Below are 25,649 nucleotides of genomic sequence, written 5' to 3'. Positions count from 1 at the left end.
AAGAAGAAACGAAGAAGTGCACAACATTTGTTACATCGTTTGCATGTACGAGTACAACACGCAACCATTGGAGTGGGGAAAAAATTGGAGCCAGGTTACAAAAAAAAAAAGAAAAGAATAATATAGTTATAAAAGACTCCATAGGAAAGTTCTAAAATGTCTACGTTGATTATATAATTCGATACTCGTGAAATGGCGATAACCACGTGATGCAGTCCAGCAAGACTGAAAATTATGAAGAAAATCGAGTTTTTTGTGACACTGTTGTTCTCTTGGGCAAAGTTTTCGATGTAAAAACGAAGAGCACCAAGGAAGAAAGCATGTAACGCATCTCGCCACTCGTCAAACCATAGGACCTGCACTCCCTCTGCGCATTCTTAAAGGGACCCTGAAACGATTTGGACGATTATCTACAAACGTACTGAGTCGTTAGAGTAGGTACTTCTGTTCTTTAATTGACACATCTAAGTGCTCCGCGTAAAGCGTGTAATTTATTATAAGGTTTCAAAAATGCACATCGCTGCCCCATCGCAGCACATTGCTCGGCGGAATTTTAAGCCACCCCTACCCATATGACGGAAATCACCCATATGAGGTCAGTGGGGCGAGCTATCCGATTGGCTGACCAGGGCGCGTGATCGATAATTTTTCCAACTTTATGGTAAACAAATGTTGTTCGTAATAGTTGGAATGTTAGTTAATTTGTTTTTATAAAAAGAAAGTAACATAAAGAGAATGCACAAGAACAGTTTTTTAGTACACTTAAGCACTTCCGGCACACAGCAAGTGTCGTCTGCTTGTGTTACAATGTGCTCCGTCTTTGACAAGAGCTCCGCCGTGAGTGTCTGTCTGTCTTTTCGCGAGCGCTATGATTCGACTTTATTGCGTTGTGGATTACAAACGTAGCGACTGGCAATGTCAAGCTGCGACATCGTGTCCCTCTGCAAGCCAGAAGACGAGCGGACTGGCTGCAGCGCATCGAACTGCCGCTATCCTATGGGCGCCAGGATTTGTGCGATTGCGGCCGTCACTTCAGACCGGAAGATTACTAAAGCAATATTGTTTCGCGAATCCGGTATTAGGGTATTAGGGTGCCGCGAGCGAAAAACGCGACTCGCGGCAAACGTCCGCGTTGCCGCCGACGCGCGAGTACCCGCACGAAAAAAGGGAGCGGCGCTTTCGCGTCGCGTTTTCCGGGTTGCCAGACAGCATAACTCCCAACGACATGAATTGTCTCTGTTACCGCATATATAATATATCTTTAAAATTACAGAAGACTATAATAAAAATAATCTTAGTGTAATGAGACAGCGACATTTTTGTCCGAAGTGTATTTGTCAAGCTTAATTTCAAGCAGCAAGATTGCGTGCGAAACTGCGACTATGTACCTTCCGCATGCTTAGAGGCCGCTGCTTGTTTACAACTTCACATAGAAAATAGAGTGTCGGCGGCTTACTACCGAGCAGAATAGGCGATTGCTACTATTAAGGGGGATGCTGAGGGCATCTGCTATATCGTCTACGCCGAGGGTATCTGCGCCAAGCCTGGTCACGTTTGATGTTCTTGTAATTGTGGTCGTCGCGTACGTCTCACATGACGCGACGCTTCTCCACTTCAGTTATTACGACCTCGTTGAAGGTTGCTTTGTCCATTTTAGGGGAACACGATGCGCGAACCAACACGATGTGCGAACGAAATCACGGTAGCACGTGCTTTGTTTGACGCACGCGCCAGTTCTGCCGAGAAAAAAAAAATTGCGCCAGAGAAGTTCCGTCGAGATGCGCAGAGAGCAGGGCCATCTGGTGGCAAAACCAAAAACCAAAATGCAACGTGACCAAATGCCACGTGACCTACCTGAACTCTGATTGGCGGACGCGCCGCGCGACCCGTTTTTTTCTACTCCGAGTAGCATCACGGAGCGGCGCGATTTGGTGACGGATTATGCTGGGCACGCGTCAAAATGACGCGCGCGTCCCACCATCCGCGCGTCAATCGCGCCTGAAATCGCGCCATGCGGTTCCGCCTTAACGCAATAGCGTTTCGCGAGTCGGGTATTAGGGTAAAGGCAAGCGCAATGGGTTAGGGCCTGGCCCTTGCGTGTCGTTTCAGGGGATGAACAGAAGCGCAAATGTGAATGGGCTGCACGGTGCAGCCACCTGGTGGCATAGAGCTCAACCACACGCAGTAGCAGTAACAAAATGTATTCTTCTTTGCTGCCGGTGTAAATTTTTCGCAGGAGTGTAATCGTTAACGCGTTGTTTTTGTAAATGTTTAAAATGTTTTACATTTGGTTAGAGCAATATTAGCTCTTTCTTTAGCTGGTTAAGCTCTGCGCCACGGGTGGCTGGACCATGGAGACCGATCAGGCAGCTCACGTACATCTACGCTAAGGTTCCCTCATCAGCTTGAGTTTATGCCTCCACCGTTCCATCGAAACGTTCTGCTAGTGTGTGATTACCAGAATACCAGACACGTTCGGCGCTAAGACAGAATGATCGAAACGCACGGTGCTTCGATAGCTCTCGCTTGGGGTTTACGGCCAAGCCGCTAGCTGGACGTTTCGCGCGGGCGGGGGCGGGCTCCAAAACAACCGGAAGTGGACGATGTGACGTCGCATCGTGGCGCAGAACCAGTGAAGGCGGAGCTTAGCCCCGATCGCTCGGCGAACGAGTTGAGGAGGAAAAGCCTGTCTAGGGAGGAGGGTACCTTGTAATCGCTTGTAGCTCCATTAATACATAATGCTTCACTTAAGTTATGGCTCGAATGTTCTACTTAAGGTGTGCGCTACGAGTCTACAAAATTTGTCCGAACCGTTTCAGGGGCCCTTTAAGAATAGCAAGACACGTCAGGGCGTTTATTAAAAAGTACACTAGGAAGAAAAGGTGCCTGAAAGCTTTAACGCAAGAAGCCGCTCATTTTATATGTTCTGAAGAATGCGAACACTGCTATGTTTTACCTGTTAAGCTGATATCACCGGACCCCATACCGAAATTACATTGCATTGCATGCTTACCGATTCAATGCCAGTTAGCGCATCTACTCAAGCAGCACACCTACAAAAACATAAAATATTAATGCGGCCTAGTAGGTATCTAGAAAGCAGACACACCTTCTCATGTACTATAGCCTAATATTAAAGGGTGTATTTGCTTTCCCCAATTCAGGCTACCCCCGTCGTACCTGCTGTTGGGGCAGTCGGAGCATGTCGAAGAGTAAACATTTTATTTATAAAAGCAAGATCACAAAAAATCGCGATCACGATCACAGATCACGGTCATCGCATGTTGCGGCTTATGTAGAGCAAAACTTTGAGCAACAAGTTAAGGCCAGTGAAGTCACCACCTGTGTTCGGCATTTTCCAACATTAAAGTGCTACGTAAAATTACCGTGTAAACATAACATCGGCTCATAGGTATCACTAAAGCGCGTATACCTGTTAATGCTATAGCGCATGACTTTGATTGGTTTCTTTGATTAGCATGTATCTGTTATATTTGGAATCCCCATCCTTAGACCACTGAGCATTTGCCACTGTAACAAGAGCAGAGAGAGGAGCCGCGAACGCGTTTAAATGTGCGTGGCACTTCTTTCTGCGTACGCCTTTCTTCAGAGCTCTGCCATTGATAAACATCATCTTCATCCTGGTGAATGTTCTGCGTCGACGTCTCACACTGTGTATTCAATTGAATTGCTGTTTACATTTCTCCATAGTTCGCGAACGGTGAAGTGTAAAAAAGAAAAGGAAGGAAAACAATAGGAAAATAACGAGTACTACTCTGCGACGCCTAAACATAAGTGTTTCAGGGGATTACGAGTTGCATGGAAAGAAAATTGCTATAATTGTGTACATTGATTTCACGTGTATACATTATTCACCATTTCACGAATGTTTAGTTACACATTGCAACTTGCGCATTTGATGTGCACAATTTGAAAGAGCTAACTTTTATATAACTAACTTATATTGTTTTTAAACATTTCAAGAAAGCTTTGCTTACAGCTTTCATTACAACAAGTGGATTGCATATGCCATGGTTCTTCCTTTGTCTTGTGTGTCAGAAATATAATAATTGAGACAACGCCTACCAGAGAGCTTTATAATAAATGTAATGCCACAGCAACTCCTTTTAGTTCGCTAATTTAATGGTAACTGTGAAGATTATTGACAATACTGCATTTAATAAAAATTGGAGAACGCTTAAGCTTCGCCTTCAAGAGTGGAACGCGCTACGCCAGCCAAACGTCGCGATCGGCACAGATAGCCGGGCCCCGACGCGCCTTGCAGGCGGACGCGATCATGCGGCGAGTGGCGCGCCACGTGTCGGGGCAGCGCCGTACAATGCGAGGAGGGGGTCTTCTGTGTTTGCCGCAAGATGGCTCTGCGTGTGCGCAGAGCGCAGAAGAAATGTAGCGGAACGTACTTCGCTACTCGTGAAACTGCGACTTCTGTAAGTTACATGGTCATAATTACCGATATACACCGCCGTACAACTTTCTACGGCACGTTTCTAAGGCAACACCACATTCACTAGAGGCGATTTTGTCCCGTTTTGAAGGAACGAACTCGTGGCTGAGTGGTAGCGTCTCCGTCTCACGCTCCGGAGACCCTGGTTCGATTCCCACCTGCCCATCTTGCAAGATGTTTTTTATTCATGAAGTGCCTTCTGGGATTTATCGCTCACGGCCAACGCCGCTGACGCCCACACCGACGACACCGGCTTTTCTGCGACACGAGCTCCTTAACGCTGTCGCGTTAAAATTACTTTCACGTTCGTTGATTCCCTGTGTTGAAGATTTAAACGAGCAGCTCATTTACATGTCGCGAGCATTTCGCTTGCCTAATAAAGGATTCATATCGATTCAAGAATATTCATGGGCTGCTGCTTACTGCACATATTCTCTAATCTTCGCTTGGCTGCACCGGGAAAGCTTGTACTTCTTTAATCCTCCATCCACGTAACTCATCATATATCCTTCAGACCAAGGGCACTCCGGGGTTTGGTCATGCGGTGAGCCTAGCCTGCAGAATGTAACGGTAGGACAATTTTAAATATCAGCTTATGTTTCCACAGTTGCAGCGGCAAATATACTTACGAATGGGCTAGTTCGTGGGCTAGCGTATGGACTCCGTTGTACGTAAGGGCCGTGTCTTCACCCTCGCCGATTCCCAATTCGCGGCAGGTGGCTCCAATATATGCACGTCCTAAAATTTTAGGCAGCATTGCTCTTGCAAAGCTTGGTTACAATACACGGTTCGTACATTATGATGCATGGTAAGAACAATAATCATGCGACCTACCTATGAACGCTATATTTTAGGTTTAAGTCAGTACGATATAATCAGCCTTCTTATTCTTTTAGACACGCTACTGCTCACAGAAACATACGAGAAACAAAATAAATATATAGGCACTCATTGGGTGTCGTTATTTGTTTATTGCGATAGTTATTTACTCTTTAAAGAGTTAACGGCTCTACAGTTTGTCAGTGACTATACTTAAAGCCTTTGCGTTGCTCACAACGTGCTAATACGTATAATTCTTTCATATCATGTTCCGTTTTAATAATTATAGTTTTATTGTAATATATATTCCGGAAAAATAATAGTATTTAATTTTTCTATCTTCACATATAATGTTTTGCACACACCAGCGTAGCCTTTGTTGCTAAGGTACTGGTAAAGCAATCATATATAATGCTGATAAAACGCGATACCTGATCCAGATTACCTTCTGTTTTATCAGCGAGATACTTCAGGAATCAGAGCAGATAATGCACACCGTATCGAATATGTTTTCTACGTTTAGATTGTAAAGCGCTGTTTCACGGCTCTCATGGTCCATATATAAAGCTGTCATTGGATGCCCTCATTACAACGGCCGTGCAAATGGAATCGTTTTGCTTAAAATAAACCAAATCACCCAGTTCTATTGGATACCCTTGTGCTTTTGTTACTCGTCTTCTATCACATCCAACTCGTTTCTTTAATAACTTTTGAAAACGGTAGACTAAGGTCTGATGTTACTAGTGCCAACGCTGTGCGGCAAAAAGCATGGCGTGCCTTTTTACTACGCAGCGTACACAACCCAGCACAGCAACTGTAGCATACGAAGCAGGGAGTGGCGTCATTACACTTTCATGTGTGAAACAAGAACCCCTCTAGTACCTAGAATTAATTTGTGTTGTGATAGCGCTATGGGAAGTCCACGCATAGTTGGGACTCCCGAAGGGTATTCGAACTGTTCCTCATTTCTATATAAAGCCTAAAAATTCACAACTAGGTGAATGGGCTCCAAAACGCACACAAGAAACAGATGTTCGTTTTGCAAACTTGATAATATTTTAGGCTACCAAATATTTGTGTTTTCTCATTAGCAGATCACACAGGGCGGCCACGAAGTTCACTGCTATTGTTTTCTAAGGAAAACGTGTTCTTTCTTCAGACAGATTTTGTATTTCAATAGAAACATGAAAAATGCTATACTGTACAAAAGAATTGCTTGAAATACCATTTTCTTTGCCTTCACGAAAGTTAGAGAGCTGCTTGGCGGAGCCGATGGTGGTGCGCCGGTAGCTGACGTCGTGTTGAGATCAGGTCATGGCCAAGCCAGACTTCATTGAATCGAGACTATGTTGGACTGTAGCTGAGACATTTTGCACCAAAACGCCATAGACTGGAAAGTTCAAAGGAGTAAAGGCGAGTTCGGGGGCCAGAAATGCGCTGACAGGGGACCCGGGAACAACAGTCCCGCAGATTCATTGTTGTTTTATTGCGATAACAATTATATGAACAGTGCAGGCGCATTACCGCCGTCGGCGTCGGAGTCGCCGCGATGTTCCGTATAAAGTCAAAGTGCGATAACATCGTCGCCGCGCACCGTACGCTATGTGCGAGTGAAAGCGCGTGAGGGTGAGCCTACGATGGTTGCTCAATCTCGCGCGCACAAGGGAGGAAAGTGGGGAGGTAGCGCGTCTTCCATTTCGCGCCAGGCGCCGGGGGTGGGGGGACAGATCTATTTTGGTGGCCACTTCGTCTTGAGGGATCTGCGATGGGCACAGAGGGCTCTGAGTGCCGATAGCTTTGTGTGCGCTGTGTTCTCGATGCTTAGTTCGCGTTGAAGCGAAAGGCAACACGAAGGTAAATTCGCTCGCTGCTGCTGCCACACTTCCTCACTCCAGCATTTTGACAACTTGCGTGTGGGGTCATCGAGGGAGATGTATAATTTAGTTATAGGCGAATGTTTACAAGGTGATACGCCGACAAAACTACTATTCTTACTTTGTATAGCTGCCTACTAATGTTCATGATGGCGTGGAAGTAGCTGTTAGCCAGCCATTAGTAGGCTGAAACTGTAGTGGTATCTTCAAGATTCTAAGCTAGGTTTCTGTAATAGTTTCGATGTAACAGCCCGGGAAACTGGGTACGTGTGGGAAAATTGTACGGATAGTTAGTAGCCAGCTGCATGCCCTATGGAACGTAGAACAGTTGTCTGAGTAGCACCTCTGTTCTTTCTCTGGAGCACTACCTTGCCCCTAAAGCAAAAAAGACTTGGAGGACGCTCAAGCTTCGCCTTCAAGAGCGGAACGCGGTAGCGTTATCGCACCCCGTTCACCCCGCCCACTCATTCGCTCGGCATGCTCTTGAGTCAAACAAAGACGAAACGTGCGCCTGAGCAAGCGGAACGAACCAAAGCACTCGGTGTCTCGGAGGGAGAAACGATCTACGCGAGCCAAATGTCATGATCGGCACGGACAGCCGGGCCGCGACACGCCATGAAGGCGGACGCAATCATGGGGGCTGATGCCTCGATGGGATCGTCCTCCATCACGCTTGGGAGCACCATGCAGACGCATGACTGCTCGCCAGTAGCACGGCACACATCGTAGGGGACGCTTTCCCACGAGACGCGCTACGGCGCAGCGATCACGTCAGAGGTGTCCCGCATCGGACGCAGCACCTAGGAATCGCGCTGTGAGCGGAAAAAGGAACCGCGTCGCCTAAACATGAGAGTTCGAGTTACGCACGCTGGAAGTTGGGAGGGAAGAGAGCGAGAAAGCTTATTAAACGGAAGGATATTGGGGCATCCTCGCACCTGTCCCCAACGGCCCCAATGCGCTCAAACAAGACGAAGGCAAGAATCGGGAGAGTGGCGCGCCACCTGCCGGGGCAGCGCCGTAGCTTGCGAGGAAGGGGTCTTCTGTTTGCCGCAAGGTGGCTATGCATGTGCGCCAAGCGCAGAAGAAATGTAGCGGAAACGTACTTCGCTACTCGTTTTACCACGACTTCTGAAATTTACATGCTCATAATTACCGATATACACCGCAGTATAACTTTCTACGGCACGTTTCTAAGGCAGCACCAGATTCACTAGAGGCGCTTTTCTACCACTTTTTGTACCGTGAGTGGTAGCGTCTGCGTCTCACACTGCGGAGACCCTGGTTCGATTCCCACCCAGCGCATCTTGCAAGTGGTTTTTATTTATGAATTGCCTTCCGGGTTTTTGCGCTCACTGCCAACGCCACCGACACCGGCCTTTCTGCGACACGAGCTTCTTAACGCTCTGGCGTTAAAAGTCGTCTGCGATTTCTCAGTAGCACCTGCTTGTACAGAACGGAGGACGTCTGCAGCCCTTTTCTACAATTAAAACTCATATCTGATGCTTGCGGCAAGTGGCCGCGTTGAGCTCCACGTATTCGCGCTGTTTCACTCGTTGGAGTAACGCACCACCATCTCGTGATACCGTCCGCACAAGCCATCATTGTCGTACAGAGCCGGGGACTGCTCTAGAGCGTCGGTATCGGGGTGGGATATCTTCTAGTCATAGCGAAAATAAATGCGTAGCTAAGTAAGCTTGCTTTGTTTGCAAGCAGCTTGTTCTCGTCACCTTGAGGGATATCCAGAAGGTATTCAAACATTGAAGTTTCTACAATTTAGGAGCGGAAACCATTACCCATTGTTTTTAATAATAGCTGAAGAGGTAGCCTGTGAAAATACTTCATAGTATTTACTCAGTAATTAAACATTTGTCGCAACGTGGTTACACAAGAAAATACTCTTCCGCCCAATGTCGATGCCAGAACTCTAGACCTTTGGATCATGTTTCAAACGAACGTTACGTTTTGGTTTATGTGCGAATACCTTAAACATAACGTGACCATGCCTTCACCGCAAAATTCGCTTTCATCAAAGGATGTTCTACGTACCATTAATACCAGTGTCCAATTTTCCTTTATCGAACTTTATCATGTCAAGCCTGCAAAATAATTGCAAAATTTGTCTAAATATCTATAACTGAATTCATGACATAGGTATCGAAGGCTCAATTTTATAAATCAGTACAGTTGGTTTTCTCTCTAATGATTGCAAAGACATGCGCTGCTTCAGAAACCTCCTCCTTTTTTGTGTCGTAGAATGCGAATATACAGAAAGGCAAAAACTATTCCCGTTGTTTACTTACCCAGTAATCAGGTAAATAACGTCTTGCTTCCCTGGTACTTTTCCTTCATCTTTGTAAGTCTTTAGGCCCGCCAACATCTCTCCCGTCTCAATTTGACCGTTGTTAATTTTAGCGAACTCGTGATCCTGTTTCATTAGAAAGAAAAAAAAGAAAGATATGTAGGGTTATGTAGAAGGAATGATCGTGACATGTAGTTTGCATGAATATCTTCTTTGCTGCGAGGGCTTGTCGAGCGTCAGCACCGTACTCACCTCATGTATGAAATGTATATTGGATTGGATTGGATTGGAGCCAACCTTATTTGTGCCTGCAGTTAGGCGCTCGCGCGTCCCGGCGAGGGCCTACGTCATCGACGAAGTCGCCGTTACTAGGCGCGGGTCTCCGCTCACCGTTGCCGGTTCGCTGGGTCCCTGTCTTTCGAGTGCCCCGAGTACCTGCTGGACGGCCCAGAGCTGTTCGTCTTGGTCGTAGCTCTTCGCGGATGCCTCGAGCCACGGTGGGATCGTTCTTGATTTTGCCTTTTCTGGATTTTTAACGCAGTCCCACAAGATGTGCGTGTAATCTGCCGTCTCCCTCCGACAGACTCTGCACTTTTCGGTCGGATATGTCTCTGGGTACATGCGATGCATCAGTCCTGGGCTCTGTAGCGATCCGGTCTGGAGCTGTCTCAGTAGTACCGCCTCCGCTCGACTCAGCCTTGGGTGTGGGGGTGGGAGAGTCCTGCTAGCCAGGCGGTAGGCCTTCGTGATTTTGTTGTAGTCCGTCATGCGGTCCTTGGTTCCAAACCACGTCGGACGGTCTGTCGCCGGGGCGCCATTGGTTAGCGCTCGGGCCGCTGCGTGTGCCGTCTCATTGTGGTTATCATTGCGTTCCGACGCGTCCCCCGCGTGCGCCGGGAACCACTTGAGTCTTACTTTTCTGTCTTGTAGTTTTCTTTTCTGCTCGCAGTACGCGCTCGGCCTCCCTGCAGATTTGGCCTTTGGCGAAGTTTCGCACCGCCTGTCTCGAGTCACTCAGCACCGTGTGGTAGTCTGCGTCGGCGATGGCCAAGCCGATGGCTGCCACCTCCGTTTGTTCCGCTCCGGCGCTTCTCACACTCGCTGCCGTCCTCGTGGCGCCGGTGGACGCCTCTATGACGACCGCAGCGAAGGCGTTCTGTTGGTATTCGGCCGCGTCCACGTACCGCGCGTGCTCGTCTTTGGCGTGCTGGTCAATGAGAGCCTTGGCCCTCGCAGCTCTTCTTCCCTTGTTGAACTCGGCATTCATGCTCCCCGGTATGGGGTCGATTCTGGTCTTGCGTCGGACCTCTTCGGGGACGGGGAGCTTCATCTCCACCACGTTATGCGTCCTATTCCCAGGTCATGCAGTACCTTCCTCCAGGCTTTGGTCATGGACAGCCGCTCCAGTTGAGAGGTCCGTTACGGTTCGGCTATTTCTTCGAGCGTATTGTGTATCCCGAGTTGTAAAAAGCGGGTCGGGCTCGTGGACTCGAACAGACCCAGCGTCGTCTTGTACGCTCTTCTGATGATCACGTTGATCTTGTTTCGTTCGTGTTGCAGCCATCTATGGTAGGCTGCAACGTACGCGACGTGGCTGATGATGAAGGATTGCACGAGCCTAAATAGGCTCTCCTCTCTCATGCCCGCCTTCCGCGAAGTGACACGTTTGAGGAGTCGAATCGCGTTGGCTGCTTTTTTTTCCGTGCTTTTCGATGACCCTGCCTAGATCCGCGGACGTGGTCGTACGTGCGGGTTACCCCAAGATGTCCTGTAGTGCGTGCGTCATGCATCTAGTCTGTCGTACATGTTTTGGCACGGCAAGATCAGATCCGTCAGTGACGACGTACCTTCGGTGCAGAATGCCACCCTGGAGGACATATCGGCGAACGGATGCGTCGGTAGGTGCAGAGCGCAGACGCTCGATGAGTGCGCGCAGCGATAGGTCTCGGTTACACTCATCGGCGATGTTAGCGAAGGCAGACACAGAGAAAATGCCGTTGGTGGTACTACTATCGGCGTCGTCAGGCTTGTCTACCGGGTAGCGAGACAGGCAGTCAGCGTCCTTGTGTAGTCGGCCAGACTTGTAGGTGACAGTATACGAATATTCTTGGAGGCGTAAGATCCAGTGACCAAGTCTTCCTGCAGGATCTTTCAGTGAGCATAACCAGCAAAGCGCATGATGGTGTGTGACAACGGAAAAGGTTCGGCCATATAAGTATGGGCGGAACTTCGCAACCGCCCAAACTAGGGCCAGACACTCACGCTCAGTGATGGAATAGTTGCGCTCCGAGGGTGAGAGGAGCCTGCTGGCGTAAGCGATAACCCGGTCGTTGCCACGCCGGCGTTGGGCAGTACTGCGCCAATTCCATGACCACTGGCATTAGTACGGACTCCGGTAGGCGCAGAAGGATTGAAATGGGCCAGAACGGGAGGCGTTGTGAGAAGGTCGATTAGATACGAGAATGCAGAGGCCTCGTTATCGCCCCACTGGAAAGGGGCGTCCTTTTTCAAAAGCTCGGTTAGTGCTCGTGCGATGGCCGCGAAATTTTTCACGGAACGGCGGAAGCACGAACAAAGGCCGATGAAGCTGCGCACATCCTTGACACACTTCGGAACAGGGAAGTGCGTAACAGCATGGATCTTGCCTGGGTCCGGTTGCACTCCGTTCACTTCAACGAGATGTCCAAGGACGGTAATCTGGCGACGGCCGAATTGGCACTTCGATGCGCTGAGTTGCAGACCGGCTCGACGAAAAACGTCCGGGACTGCTGAGAGGCGCTCGAGGCGCGTAGCCAACGTTGGGGAGAATGCTATAACGTCGTCCGAGTAGCACAGGCACATGGACCATTTGAAACCGTGAAGAAGGGAGTCCATCATACGTTCAAAAGTGACAGGAGCGTTGCATAGACCAAACGGCATCACTTTGAATTGATAAAGACCGTCTGGTGTTACAAAAGCCGTCTTCTCGCGGTTAAGATCGTCCACGGCAATCTGCCAGTAGCCGGAGCGAAGGTCAATAGAGGAGAAGTAGTGAGCACCGTGGAGGCAGTCAAGGGCGTCATCAATCCGAGGTAGGGGATACACGTCCTTTTTGGTAACCCTGTTAAGGTGCCGATAGTCCACGCAAAAGCGCCATGAGCCATCCTTCTTTTTGACCAGTACATGTGACGCCCATGGACTATATGATGGTTCAATAATGTTCTTGGCAAGCATTTTGCGAACTTCTGCGTGAATAACTTGACGCTCAGCCGGTGACACTCGGTACGGGTGGCGATGAATAGGAGGGGCATGGCTGGTATTAGGTATTAATGCTATGTTTAACAGCTGTAGTTCGGGCCAAAGGACGATCGTTAAAGTAAAAAATACTGTGGAAGGAAAACAGAACGCGGTAGAGCTCACGAGCATGCTCGGACGGCATGTCGGGCGCAATCATTTTCTGTAAGTCGGCGATGGTACAAGTTGCCGACTGCGACGGTAGAGAAAGATCAGCTGAATTGTCGTCTTCTGCAATAGATGCTACTGAGGTATACTCGAATGAGCAAAGCTGGGCCAGAGACATCCCGCGTGGCAGCACTTGTGTTGTCAAACCAAATTGACCACTGGCAGGCAGACGCAATTCACCGCAATAGATGAAACTGTATGAGGCACTGTGATCCTGTGTGTAAGTAGGACGTCTTACATAGGAGCCGCGATGTAGTGACCGTCGGGCACAGGTGGGGATGACACGAAGTCAACGTATGTCAGTGCCGAAGGCGGCAAGCGAACGAAGTCGATGGAACTGAGGCGACTGGGGTGTGATTCATCGGGATCCAGAACAGGCAAGTGAAGGCGGAGAGTACTGGCGGAACAATCGATGAGAGCAGAATGTGCGCAGAGGAAGTCTAAGCCGAGGATGATGTCGTGGGGACAGTGGGCGATGACTGTAAATAGCACGATAGTGGAGTGGTCAGTGAAGGAGACGTGGGCGGCACACATGCCAATTACGGGGGCTGTTCCGCCATCGGCGACACGGACAACAGGCGTTGTTGCGGGCGTGATTATTTTGGTGAGCCGGTTACGAAGGTCAGCGCTCATTACCAACAAATGCGCCCCAGTGTCTATAAGAGCAGACACACAAACACCGTCGACTTGCACGTCAAGAAGGTTCAGTTGAGTGGGCAACGTCAGTAGATGATTTAGCGGCGTAGGGAGCAATGCAGCGTGACCTCGAGGCGCTGCATCGTCTAGTTTTCCGGCTGGGAGCGGCGTCCGAAGGGAGTCGGCGAAAAGGAGTGACTGAGCTGGGGAGAGCGAGATTGTCGTCGTTGGGGCGAAGGCGAATGAGAATAAAGGTGGTTCGGCGCAGGAGAATCAGTGGCGGCAATATCGGAGCGTGCGACATAGGGACGAGAAGGGCCACCTGAGGGGCGAGAGTAGTCTGTATAAGTAGACCGGGTCGGGGAACTCCAGCGACTGCGACAGTGCCCAGAAATGTGCCCGATTCGACGGCAGAGCAAACAAATGGGCTTGTCGTCAGCAGTGCGCCATTCTGATGGGTTGCGGAAACGTAGTGGGTAATAAGATGCGGGACGGGGCGGAATCGATGAAGCCCCGTGGTTATGAAGGCGACGGGCCGAGCAGATGATGTGAAGACCCATGTTTGCGAATTCCTGGCAGACAACTGCCTGGATCAGGGAAACCGTGACTGCAGATGCGTAGGAGGTGCTGGAGTCGAAGGCAGCCGGATAGGCGGCCTCGACCTCACGCCGGGCGATCCGGGTAACATCTCCAGTGTTAATGGGACGAGGAGCGTCGGCACAGGAAGATGTCGCTGGGGTGTTGGGCAGACGGGAAACTGCTGGTCAATACGTCGGCTTTTAGCGAGTTCCAGGCGGTGGCACTCTTCTATAACTGCATCCACCGTGGCCACGTTGTTGAAAACGAGCAAGTTAAAGGCGTCATCGGCAATGCCTTTAAGGATGTGGGAAACCTTGTCTGATTCAGTCATGTGTACGTCAACTTTGCGGCACAGAGCCAAGACGTCCTGAATGTACGTGACGTAAGGCTCCATGGACGTCTGCACACGGCCGGAAAGTACCTTCTGCGCGGCAAGTTGGGGCCCCGCAGGGGTTGGCGAAGAAGTCTCGGAGCTTTTGCTCAAACGAATCCCAACTGGTGAGCTCATCTTCGTGCGTCCGAAACCAAACTCGAGGTGTGCCACCGAGGTAAAAGACTACGTTGGCGAGCATGATAGTAGGGTCCCACTGATTATTGCGGCTGACGTGTTCGTACAGGCTGCTCCATTCATCGACGTCTTCCCCATCTTTGCCCGAGAATACGCCAGGATCACGGGGAGTGGGGAGAGTGATGTAGGTCATCGAAGTGGCAGCAGATGTCGGAGCCGGCGGAGTCGAGTTGTCGCCGGGAGCCATGAAGAATGTTCGACGTACCGTGCAGTGCGAAACTCCGTGACGAGGTGCAGGGAATATCCACCTCCACCAGATATGTCACGTAGGAAGACGCAGACGAAAAGCTATATACAAGTGTAGTTACAAAGGGAATACGCCGCACTTGGCCAAGAGGCGACAGCCCGCGCTAGCCTCCAATCGTCGTCGTCGTCTTCTCACTGCTCGCCTCTTCGTCATTGTAAACACTGCTCCGTAGCAATATGTTCTTTGACCTTTTTTCGTTTTTACTGATAATAATGTATTGATTATAGCGAATAAATTCAGATATCAATTTATTTTGTTTCTGTCCTACAGACTGAAATATAGTTTTTGTTAGCGCTCCTTCTGTCTGTTTTTGTCTCTAGTGGTGCGTGCCGTCCAGATTTTCACAAAATTTGTTTCTGAAGGACACTTTCTTCTGGTAACTTCTGTGCTAGTGACGATTTTCCAAGGTTATGTGGAAGTTTTTTTTTTCAAAGACTATTAGGTGCCGTTATCACGGCATATTATTACGGCCAACATAGTACGAGAAATACACCAATTCCTTGCTGGTTCATAACTCTTAGACAAATTGTAATGGATACGAAAGGCATGGACAGGAGAAAGAAAGAGAAGACGAAGAGAACGAAGAGTTTCAGTGGCCGGGCTGCGCTGATCACGCAACGATTTACAGTGATGGACGATGATCACGCAACGATCATCGTCCATCTACTGTAAATAAAACTGTATCTTCGCAACTCTTCGTAACAGTTGTGGTGGAGGTGCTGGGTAATCGACACCCGGAGATGGAGGCTGAACCGCAAGTTCTTCGACGGAGCCGTCACCTCGCTGGGCTGCCACCGAATCTACCGGAGTTGAATATGTTCCACGACGCAGACGAATAACGGCCCATTCCAACTGCTGCGCCGACAAGTTATGTTCTATAACTGAGAGATACCTGTCCCTTCGCCGACAGATCGGATGAAGTCGTCGAGGAATGACTAATCCATTATCACCGGATGAGTGCCGCCAACAAGTAGAACAGCGCTTCTCAGCATTCCAACGTCGTGTTCTTTGTAACGGATACTGCGTTGTTGTGGTTCGACAATCACGAGGAAACGTTCACAACATGGGGAAGATTTGTTTCGGAAATCAAAGAGGGATTTGGCGACTCCGCGACGAAAAAGAAAAGGGCAGAACAGACGCTACTACAACGTGCGCAAGTGCCAGGCGAAACCTGCACGACCTACATTGAGGCGGTAATAAAACTGTGTAGGATGGTGGACTCTGGAATGTCTGAGGAAGACAAAGTTGGGCACATTCAAAAGGAATTGCCGAAGATGTTTACAATTTCCTCATCGCAAAAGACAACCCGGCTTCCGTCGCTGACATCAATCGGCACTGTCGCACTTTCGAGCAACTAAAGACGAGGCGCATCAAGACGAAGTTTGGTAGGCTAGCCAATGTGACGACAGTTGCAAACGTTGACAGCAACCAGCCCCTCGATCTTGCATCAATGATCCAAAAAATAGTTCGGGAAAAGCTCAACACGCACGCGCAAGTGACACATCCAGGCACTCATTACTTCCGCTTACCACCAGATTTCGAGCCAAACATGGCATCCTTCTACCCGTATCTTGCGGCGAGGGGCACTGAGGATTAACTCGCGCCCCGACAGCAGCCACGTCTCTACGACAGAGGCCCTACTTATGACACTCGGCCACAACGAGAGCAGCCGCGTTTTTACCCCCGAGGCCCTGTGACTTCTGTCAGACCATGACAAGAACAGCACCGACCCTTCTACCACGACGTGACTTATGAACGATACAACGGATTTCAGCGAGCAGCAGAGACACGTAATTCACATGACAACGAACTTTCTCGCCACCCGCAGCAGCCTAGCATTCATTTCGAGGAAGATGCTGTGAAACGCGACCCTCCCGTGTGCTACAACTGTGGTTCCACAGACCGTATAACTCGGTATTGTCGCCAAGGCCGTCAATCACGAAGGGCACCACCGATGTTCTCGCCACCCAGAACCCGTACTTCATATGATTTACGGACGACTAATTTGCTTCCAATGGACCACTTCTCACACGATTCCAGACGCAGCGATTTGCCAGCAGCTGAGCGGAGTTCGACGCCACCAAATAACCGTCCCCGTCGCCCCTCGTCCCCTCTGCGCCGTTCTTCCTCACCGCCGCCGGGTAACTAGCATCCGCGGCCAATGGAGCTGAGATCGCCCGACGGCCTTTGCAAGAAATACCTCTGCCTGTTGTGATGCTCAAGAACAGAGTGAATGTCTCGATTGACGGAATACCGACCATGGCGTTAGTTGATACTGGGGCGACTGTGTGTGTGATGAGCCTCGCTTTCAAAAACCGTCTAGGCCACGAAGTTATGTTTTCTTGGAACGACGGTATTACCTTTCGTGGAGTAGGTGGTGAGTCACTTCATCGCCTTGGTGTTTGTGCTGTGAGTGTTTTGTTGGCTGGGAAAGTGTTTGTGTCGGAATTCCTTGTTCTTTCTCGTTGTTCGCACGATGTTATCCTTGGTATCGATTTTCTTGAACAGTGCGGCACTTCCGTGGACTGTGGTTGGGGCGAAAGATCATTGAATAAGTTATTTATATCAGCACATTCCGAACAAAGCTCGTGTGGCGAAGACAGGGACACAGACGCGCTCAGTGTTCTCGATGAAGTCATTGCACCATCGTGGTGCCTGACGCCCGTTCGTGTTTCTGCAACTGCTGCTGACGCTGATTGTGTTGACCTTGTATTAGGGCCTCTCCGCATAAACTGTGCTAAAAAGATATACTTGTGCCCTGCTCTGTCGTGTGCATGCCGAAAGGAGTCGCCACATTGTGGGCGCTGAACTGTCCCGCCACGCCGATTGTCCTTCCTCGCGGTATGAAAATCGCTTTCTTCGACGAAGCCGCATATAGCTCAATAGCGGCACTAACTACGGACGTCTCTACAGCTTGCTCTCCTCGCGATAATCGCCATTCTGAAGAGCTAATGCTTGGCATGATCAGCAAGGCCTTCGGTACATCGGAATGGCAAGCACTGGTACAGGTGTTTGCCAGGCATAAGGCTGCATTCGACTTCACGCATAGAGATGCACCCCTTCATTTACCGTCATTCCGTGCTCGTCACAGAATAGATACCGGCTCAGCACACCCCGTCCGCCAGAAGCCAGAGTGTCATTCTCCGAGCGCAAAGTTATTGGAGAGCAAGTCAAAGAGATGATGAACAAAGATGTCGTTCAAGAGTTGTCTAGTGCATGGGCAGCCCCAGTAATACTGGTCCGAAAAAAAGATGGCTCCTGGAGATTCTGTGTGGATTACAGACAACTAAACGCAGTGACGAAGAAGGATCTCTATCCACTACGGCGAATCGATGACGTCATTGATTGCTTGCACACTGCTTCTTACTTCTCAACACTTGATTTGCGATCGGGGTATTGGCAAATACCTATGGACCCTGCCGACATGGAAAAGAGCGCATTCGTGACTCTCGATGGCCTATTCGAATTTAATGTTATGCCTTTTGGCCTTTTGCAATGCTCCTGCCACCTTCGAAAGATTCATGGACACAGTACTACGTGGCCTAAAGTGAGAGATATGCATGCGCTACCTCGATGATGTTGTAATCTTTAGCCACACGTTTGAAGAACATAACGAACGCCTCAGCGTTGTTCTCGACTGCATCGAGAAAGCTGGACTGGTTGTAAACTAAACAAAATTTCTGTTTGGTGAACGTCAAACGCTGGTCCTGGGACACTTAGTCGACAAGGATGGCGTGACACCCGATCCTCGCAAGATTGAAGTGGTTAGCTCCCTGAAGCCACCGTAGTCAGCACGAGAACTTCACTCATTCATTGGCCCATGTTAATATTTTCGTCGGTTTGTTCCCCGACATCGTTTACCCGTTGACAAGTATTTTGCGACAAAATGCATCCTTCAATCGGACAGCAGAGTGTGACGCATCATTCTCTCAACTGAAATTCATACTAACGTCAGCACCCCTCTTGCGTCACTTCGATCCATCTTGCCCGACTGAAGTTCACACTGGCGCTAGTGGAATCGGGATAGGAATGGTGCTTCTGCAACGTCACAGTGGCGCAGAACATGTCGCATATTCCAGCCGTTGCCTGAGTAAATCTGAACGCAATTGTACGGTTACGCAACAGGAATGCCTGGCAGCTGTTTTCGCCATACAGAAGCTTCGGTGTTATCTTTGCGGTAGACCATTCAAGATTATCACCGACCATTATTCTTTATGCTGGCTGGTCGGTTTGCGTGATCCCTCTGGTGGCCTCGCACGTTGGTCTTGGGATGTCTTGTAATATACGACTTGTGGTATACGACTTGTGGTATACGACTTGTGGTAATACGACTTGTGGTAATACGACTTGTGGTAATACGAATTGTGGTAATACGACTTGTGGTAGTACGACTTGTGGTAATACGACTTGTGGTAATACGACTTTGTGGTATCGTACAAGAGTGACCGTCATCACGCTGACGCAGACTGCCTCTATCGGATTCCTCTTGCGACTACCGACTGCGATGCTGAGAATTTCGACGACGGTCTCGCTGCTGTTACTTCTGAATTCCCTGACGCGGCAGACTTTCAGCGAGAACAACGAAATGATCGTGCCCTCGATCCGCTTTTTTCGCCGCCCGTAATTCTCAAGGCAGCGATCGCTTTACTGTCCGTTATAAATTTCTCTACAAAACTAATTACTCCGGGGATGGAGCGCGTTTTCTGCTTGCTGTCCCCGATAGTCTCCGCTCCGACGTTCTACGCGCCATGCAGGACGATGGGACATCCAGCCATTTCGGCTTCGTACGAACGCTACACCGCACACAGGAGCGCTTTTACTGGCCCAAGATATACGAAACAACCAAGCGCTATGTCGCTAGTTGTGAAAACGTCACAAGCGACCGACCACTGCTGCCATGGGCCCCTTCGGCCATTGACACCGCCCAGTACGCCATTCGAGCAAGTAGGCATTGACCTTTTGGGCCCATTCCCGTTATCTAACAACAAGAACCGTTGGATAATTGTCTGCGTAGACCATCTTACATGGTACGTAGAAACTGCAGCCATATCGTCTTCCACCGCTGCTTGCGTGGCGGTCTTCCTGCTGCGTTCCGTGGTCCTTCGTCATGGCCCACCACGTGTCATCATCAGCGACCGTGGTCGCCAGTTCAATGCTGATGCCATTGAAGAGTTACTTCGTTTGTGCACTTCACAGTTCCGTCATTCCACGCCGTATCATCCACAGACCAATGACCTCGTTGAAAGGACAAACAGAACGCTGACCAAAATGCTTGCCATGTACGTCTCCTCCAATGATAAGAACTGGGACGACGTGCTGCCCTTCATCACTTACGCATACAACACGGCAAAACACGAAGCCACGAACTATAGCCCATTTTATCTCCTATATGCAAGGTTACCGCGAAGCCCTCTGGACACTTTTTTACCCTTCGTTCTGCACAGTGACGATTCTGTATCGGCGACTTTGTGTCTCGCCGAAGAAGCCCGTCGAATAGCTCCTCTTCGTGCTCTGGCCTCGCAAAGTCGTTCGAAAGAGCGATACGACGACCGTCACGTACAAGTAACATTGAAAAAAGGTGACTTGGTCCTTCTTTGGAGACCGCAACGCAAGCGTGGATTGTGCCAAAAGTTTTTTTCACAATATTTAAGCCCATTTGGGGATGTGGACCACCTGAGCGAACTCACTTACGTCATAGCTCGCCTCTTGCGCAATGGCCGGCGATCAAGCAGAACTCAGCTGGCTCATATTGCTCGCCTGAAGACTTTCTACCCTGCTTGTCCATCCTGACTCGCCCCACGTGCTTCGTCTGCTTGCGGGGAAATGTAACGGATACGAAAGGCACAAACAAGAGGAAAAAAGAGAAGATGAAGAGAACGAGCAGTGTGAGAGGCCGGGCTGCGCTACCATCACGCAACGATCATCGTCTATCTACTGTAAATAAAACCATTTCTTCGCAACTCTTCGTGAAAATATGTTATTGGCCTCGATCCCCTAAATGTCTCTGAGTGCGTCCGTAAAGGATAATGAGAACTGCCACCCCAATTAGACGGATCGCTGGTGATCCCGATGTGTCTACCAACTCAATAAATACTTCATTGCACATAAACTAGATACGTTAGGCGCCTACGATCGGGCGTAACCGCTATATATATATAAGCGCAATTTACGCACATACATATTTGCCTCAATTAGGAATTGATGACGCCCTGAACGCTCAAAACTTTCCACACTTGCCCTTTACAAAGAAAATAGCGAAATGGTAAGGAAATGAATTTTCAATAGCCAGGAATTAGGTCATTCATTCTTAGTAAGATAAATACGCTTCTAGTGGTCGGAACACGGCTCGCGCTCACAACACAATAATTATTTACTCTGAAGGCACCGGTGCTCACTTCCTGTTTCACAGAGCAATTTGAAACACCAGAGTAAATGGAGATTTAAAGAAAGTGATGGGCGAAACTTATATGCTGTGTGGCCTTAAATTCACCTCTTGCGTGGAATACCTTTCGCAGCGAGCTTATTATTGAATGCTAATGAACGAACAGAATCTGTCACAGAGTTTGTTGCGGAGAAATTTGATCGCCGGTTAAGCGTTAGCAAAATTCAGCAAGATTTCGGCTGGATTTTTCAAGCGCTCAGGTGCAGGAATCAGCGCCTTAAGCATTTTTATTCATCCTACAGCATTGAAGCGGAAACTTAGTTCAAGGAGGTATCTTCACTTCTCCCCCCTGTCCCCCTGCCCATTACATTTATTCACGCAAAGATAATTTATGTTGTGTTATGCCGTATTACTCCAGCATGGATCAGCCTAAATGTTATATTTTCTCGGGACCACAGAAGATTGGCATAATTTATCAGCGGAACTAATGGATTTCAAGAAACAATAAATATAAATTAAATGGTGTCTCTTTTGTGTAAGCCGAAACCATGAAATGATTATGAGGAATACGGCAGTGGAGGACTCCAGATCAATTTTGTCCCCCTCGAGTTATCTTTATGTGCATGAAATTCACGATGTACAAGAGTATTTTTGCATTCCGCTCCCACTGCAATGCGGCCGCCTCGACAGAGATCGAACGCGGGACCTCAAGCTAGAAAGCGCCCCGGCCTGGTCATTGACTTACCTCGGCAGGGTGAACGCAACACGAAGGAAGGAAAGGAAATGCTCCGCTGTTTTGTAAACAGTCGGCCCCGGCTGCAATGCCCTATAGCAGCGGTGCGGCGCTCTGGAGAAATAACGAATAACGGCCGCACTGCCCGCTGTTCTATCCGCACTGCACAAACTTCACGTCGAGACACTCAGCAAGGTCCTACCGACTGCATCCCCCTTCCTCAAATATGTAGTCGTATGATACTTACCCTAGCCCTTGTTATTCCAACGAGAACGAACTTTATTTTAGGGTGGTCCATCTCCAGGTACCTTAAGTTCACCTAGGAAAGAATGCGAGTTAGACACCGCTGAGAGACAAAGTGACACACTCGACAAAAAATTACCCGAACCTAGACGGAAAGATTACAAAGTTCCAAATGCATGCAGATACGTCGTTGCTATTGTTAGCGAATGGCCGTCAGTAAAGAAGCAATAACAAAACACGGATATCGACGCTCCTTTCGAATGTCACGCAGCAGCTACCCGCGACGTTCTCCGTTTCGAGAGCATATTCGTGTGATCATGTATTGTTTACTTGTGACGAAAAGCAAATGCTGTATTTCTACAGAAAGAGGTGGAAGGCTAAAGCTGAGGACGCTTTAGGTTTTCTATTTAGAAGAGACAGCAGACTTGGACGACCTTGCACAATCACCACTCCATTTCTAGAAAACCTTTTTCTTCATTCGAGGGTTCCATTTAATCAAACAGTACGCTTAAAAGGAAGCTTTAGCTCGTGTGTCCTTATTTAAATACATGTAAGCGGATAGTTCGTTTATCTCGGCAACTACTCCACAAAACTTGGCAAGGTTTGTTGCATTTACAAGAAAGCTTAAAATCTAGTGACCATAGGCTTCGAATTTTTCATGTTGGTCGTCGATTCTTTATTAAAAAGTGGCAAAAATCAAACATATTCCGATAATGAAACTATTTAGTTTGCAATTCTGTAACTCCGCAATGAAAAACGACATCCCAATTATGGGAACTGCATCTAACAGTACATGTAAAGTGAACAAAAATGATATGTTACACATGAATCTCAAAAAATTTAGTATTATGGAAATGCAGTTTTTGCAGAGCCCTTGTACACAACGTAACGAATTCACGTAAGATATAAAATTACGAAGCAAATTTGTCCGCTCTCAATGACCTAGTGGATACCGTATAAAGAACTGCGATATCTGTTCTTGATGCAAAGCTATTAATTTGTAAACTTCGTGCTTGTATATTTTTAAACCTCTGGGATATTTGAAAACGTCCTTATCCACATTCAGGCCCTAAATCAAGATTCTGATTCTAACGGTGAGTAGAATTTAACTTTCTCTCTCAAATACAACAAATTTCATTAAAATCAGTCCACGGCTTATCACAGAAAAACGTTTTTGCGTTTACATGTATTTGAATAGGCCGCGTCGGTGTTGGGCCTGAGCTAAAGCTTATTCTTAAGAGGTTTTTAATTATTTATTTTATTTGAAAAATACTGTCAGCCTTACAACGCCCTTACATGGAGTGGACAGGTTGGTACACGCAGGAGTACAATGCATCAACTATACATAGTAAATATAGCCGATACAACAGCAATCGATACAACATCCTGTACAACCGATAACAAAGAAATGGTAAGCCTCATAAGTAAGCATAAAACATAAGTAGACATAACATAACGAAGTATAACACATCAATATGTAATAGCAAAAGAAAGTATGATTCTACCCTCTTCACAGATTTCTCTACGCTATCCATGCCAATAATTTCCCGGGACAAAGCGTTACATATTTCAATGGTAGCAGGAAAAAATGAAAATTTGAATGTGTCGCAGCGTGTGGCTTATTGCCTGATATGTTTATCATGGCACTTTCTACGGGAATGACGATGGGGTAGTTTCAAGTGGACGTGTTTATCTATTTTTAGGCGACCATGATAAAGCAAGAAAAGGAACTTCATTGCTGCCACACGCTGCCGACAACCAAGTGTAGGAATGCATGCGGCATTTCTAAAAGCAGTGATGCTGTCCTGACGGGAATAATTCTGAATAGACGAAACGTAATGCCTTATTTTAGATCCTTTCCAATCTGTCTATAAGGTATACATGATGAGGGTTCCAAACTATACTGCCATATTCGAGAATGGGACGCCCTAGAGTTTTATAGGCTATTAACTTAACGGAAGCAGGAGCCGCAGCCAACTTTTTTCGTAGAAATCCGAGTGTTTTAAAAGCTTTTGCGCCTATATTCTCTATGTGAACGTTCCACTTTAAGTTACTTGTAATGGTTAAGCCCAAATATTTTATAGCGTCTGTTCGTGTTATGTCGGAGCCCGCCATTCTAAGCGCATAAAGCGCTTAGACTTAGTGTTTATAAGAATCTTAGTGAAGGTCGTATTTGCGGTACACATATTTACCATCGTGCGCATGTCAGTCACCTCCTGCCTCCTCTCCCCATTTTCAGGAGATGTGAAATTAGCGGCAGCTGTGCTTCTAACAAAGTGGCATCAATTCTATGCTGTTACTAAATGCGATAACAATGCTATGGAGAACTTTAATGAGTAACTCACAGCAAAGGCTTTAATTAAACCACACATTTGCAACTTTGCCTTCGTATCACGCAGAGTACCAGCTATTTCGTCAAATATAAACAAGCTTCCTTGTTTAGTTGACCGATAATGACGGGTAGATACGCTTCATGCTTCGTACACGGAATACAGCATAACATAGAGACAAAAACGAGTATAACGTAGAGATTTCGAATGCTTATGATAAAACCAGGAAACTTAAGTTTCCTCCGCCCATCACACCTAACATAGCCTCCGTTTTGATGGAATGTGAAGTCGGCGTCACGCACATTTCTAGGACACTGTGAAAGATAATAGGGCCCTAGGAGACCTTGAACACTTGGTCAGTGAGTTTTTTGTGTAAAAAAAAAAAAGGAAAGCTTATTGAATACGCTTGAAACTTTCCCCGTCTATCACCTATTAGTTGCCTACTATTTCTTAGAGATGTCAACTTTGTGGCACGTTGACATTTTTCAGGGCATTAGGCGAACTTCCTACGTTTTTCATAAAATAGGTTTATACTGCATTAGACGCGTGTTTAGGTAATTTTCTACTAAGAGTGTAAATAAGGCACCACTTTAAACTTTTTTTCGTGCTTCATCCATGCACGACACGCGTCTAATTTAACAAAATAATATTGTGCCTCATTTCGTTCACTGAGGAGACTGGGGAGGTCTACCACGTGTCTATATAGAGGGCATGATAATCTGGAGAAAACGAGCATTCAGTAATTATTTTTAAATCTGAAAATTATTCAAGCATTAAGGATTGGAGGCGTATTACCCATATGGAGGCTCGTATTGTCTCCAAATACAAGTTTACTGCCGTCTCTTCTGGTTCCAGGGCTGCGCGGAATCTTTACAAGGGTTTCTCACACCACCTCCGAACAGGCAGAATGGGAGGGTTTGTCAATTTTCATTGAGTGTCGTAATAAGTAACACTTTTCAAAAATTGCGGTCAAATCTGCACGAACTTGCGCACCCATTCTCTGTGTAGTTGGATGAACTGCGCGAACGGTTCA

General features: G+C 47.9%; 1 protein-coding gene across 1 annotated transcript in view; it reads right to left on the bottom strand.

Annotated features, from left to right (window-relative positions):
* The window catches only part of LOC129388111 (A disintegrin and metalloproteinase with thrombospondin motifs like), a 64,800-nt gene that overhangs the window by 35,281 nt on the left and 3,870 nt on the right, over positions 1-25,649 (bottom strand). The window contains exons 3-7 of the mRNA XM_072284744.1: positions 22,291-22,362; positions 9,459-9,583; positions 9,205-9,254; positions 5,095-5,203; positions 4,889-5,020 (exon numbers count right to left, since the gene is read on the bottom strand). Coding sequence (XP_072140845.1) covers positions 4,889-5,020; positions 5,095-5,203; positions 9,205-9,254; positions 9,459-9,583; positions 22,291-22,362 — 488 coding nt within the window. The remainder of the gene's footprint in view (positions 1-4,888; positions 5,021-5,094; positions 5,204-9,204; positions 9,255-9,458; positions 9,584-22,290; positions 22,363-25,649) is intronic.

The sequence above is a fragment of the Dermacentor andersoni genome, chromosome 10 (assembly GCF_023375885.2).
Source record: "Dermacentor andersoni chromosome 10, qqDerAnde1_hic_scaffold, whole genome shotgun sequence".
NCBI classification, from domain to species: Eukaryota; Metazoa; Arthropoda; class Arachnida; order Ixodida; family Ixodidae; genus Dermacentor; species Dermacentor andersoni.
Note: the sequence above shows the minus strand (reverse complement) of the source record. Positions and strands in the feature narration are given on the sequence as shown.